The following is a 2,359-nucleotide window of genomic DNA, read 5'->3' on the forward strand; positions in this document are numbered from 1 at the left end:
GTCGGAGAATTGTCTCAGCCTTTTAGCGTTTAATTCCTGGAATCGGAAATCAAGGAGGAAGTCTTATTCTCGATTGTTTAGATTTCTTATTTTATCTTTCAATGAAATAGGAAAAAGAAATTTAACCGTATTTTTTATTTGTTTTAAAATTTTAATATACTAAAAATTGGGAAGACGTTTGAAACGTCTGTTATTCTAACTCACACATGTGAAATTTTAAGTGTTTACATGACAATTTTTTATTAGATGTACAGAAAAGTCTTCAGGAAGCATTCTGCAGGAAATCCAGACTCGTCTTTTTGTCGTGGATATATAGGGTGTGTTCATAATTCAAGCGATTCCTGCTCATCTATAGAATGACCTTTGTCATTGTCGGTAAGCTACCTTTCCACCGGCATTATAAGCGGTAGTGTCGTCTCGTGGATATATAGGGTGTGGGTAGAGTACTAGAGACTTGAATTTCAACCCAGGAATACTTGATCACACTTCACATGAATATTTATAGCCTTTTTACAACCTATATTGAACTTCAAAACTGACAGTAATCCGATAAAATGGACTCCCGATCTGATGATACTTCTTAATTTACACCCCCCCCCCTCCCCTTCAAAAAAACATCTGCTGGAAACTGATGAATACGTTATTTGCCGATGATATATGTCTATATATACTCAATATGGAGGATCGATCAGCAACTGTTATACACATTTTGTTTCCAGCAGATCCAGAGTTCTAAAAAGTATTTTTCGATGATATTTAATAGAGTGAATACTAGGATTGCTGATAAGCTTAGCTTGGGCCGGGTACCCAGTAAGTTGGATCTAACCCCAATTCTAGCCAATCTCCAACTTTCAAACCAAACTATTAAGCTTATTTATTTTAGATCGACTAAACCAAGTATATATAGAATAAGGTAACTTTGAATATTATATGCGTAACACCATAATTATTAATTAACAGCAACTCAACACAAAAAACAGGTGCAGTGCTATATATCAAGGCACACTTTATTTTGCAATACCAGTCTGTGAAAAGCTACAACAACCATAGCCAAAGTCAGATTCAGAGATGTTATTGTAGAGAATCTCCGTCTTGTATAATCTCATCTCATGGGCAGAACACAACCCGATAGTTAGTACCACCAGGACAGGTGAATGTGCTGGTGGCATCATCCTTGGGGTAACTGTAAGCATCTGGGCACCTTTGCTTGAAGAACTGGGACAAGGGTGTGGGTCCACAGCTGCCAGAGTTGCAACAGTACTGGTCAGTCTTATACACAGTGCATGGGTTGTTACAGCCTCCGGGGGTCTTGAGTTCAGCTGGGCACTGTCCGATGATATCAGCTGCGCATCTGATGCCCCGGCAGTTGCCGGTGGTGGGGCTGAAATCCATGGGGATGTTAAACCCATCGATGACTGAGATGTCGAAAAAGTCCATGTTATTGAACTGATTCAACGCGTATTCAGCTAAGGTGTTGGGTGGGGAACCATAGCCTTGGCATTGCAGGAGCCCACCACAGTCACCGGTTTGACACTGTCCCCGGCCGTTGGCATCGAAGTTGCAGTTGGTACGGCCCCAAATTCGGGCCATCGTTGTGCCTGCCGGCACGTTGATAGTCCACGATTGCCCCTGTTCGAGTCGTTGGCCACCGCCCGGGGAAGCGGCTGCCCAGACAGTGTAAGGGCACTGGTTTCGGATCTCAAATGTGGCTGCCTGGGTGAAGGTGAAGAGAAGAGTGGAAATGAGGAGGAAGACTAGGGCGAGTTTAGCCGGGGATGATGAGGTCGTCATATTGGCAACTAATTAAAGAGAATAATGAGTGCTTTCTACCATGAGCTTAGGCGGTTAGGCTTTTCTTTTTTTATAGAGGAGGTGTGATCACTATTCACTAGCGTTAAAAATTATGCACATTTTCTTGACTGGACCTGGAGTCAATGCGTCACAAAGAAAGTAAGGTTTCTGATGGGTGGGTCCAGTTGGAAACTTCCTCTCTACACGACCTACAATTAATGATGATCGTTGAAACATGAACGTGCTATTTTTAGGTCTAAATCAGTTTTCTTTACTGAACGATCTCACTAGCAAAATGGCTAATACTTGATAAAATTTTATGTAACTATTTTATTTATAAATATGCATATATTAATTAATACATTTTTCATCTGTTTACAAGCTAGTATGCCAAAACCTTCATTATGTACAATATTTGCATATAATATCTATGGGAAAAGCTCATTATTAGTCATTCAATTCTATTTGCATCATCCAAGAGGAGCACTGTGTGCCTGGGTCCAGGCCCGGGCCCATCCTATTGTTCATGGGTACAAATAAGATGGCTGTAATTTCATCATGTATTTAA

At 40.8% G+C, this 2,359-nt stretch overlaps 1 protein-coding gene across 1 annotated transcript; it reads right to left on the reverse strand.

The window, feature by feature from the left end:
* Window positions 1-926: 926 nt before the first annotated feature.
* LOC104596137 (protein P21) lies at window positions 927-1,838 on the reverse strand. Its single transcript, XM_010257169.3, has one exon. The coding sequence runs from the start codon at window positions 1,789-1,791 to the stop codon at window positions 1,108-1,110; it is 684 nt and encodes a 227-aa protein (XP_010255471.1). The 5' UTR covers window positions 1,792-1,838; the 3' UTR covers window positions 927-1,107.
* Between the last annotated feature and the right edge of the window lie 521 nt (window positions 1,839-2,359).

This window comes from Nelumbo nucifera, chromosome 1 (genome assembly GCF_055504915.1).
Source record: "Nelumbo nucifera cultivar China Antique chromosome 1, China Antique-T2T, whole genome shotgun sequence".
NCBI lineage: Eukaryota > Viridiplantae > Streptophyta > Magnoliopsida > Proteales > Nelumbonaceae > Nelumbo > Nelumbo nucifera.

Excerpts from the sequence above, each read along its gene's own strand:
- LOC104596137 (XM_010257169.3), bottom strand. The coding sequence starts at position 1,791 with ATGACGACCTCATCATCCCCGGCTAAACTCGCCCTAGTCTTCCTCCTC.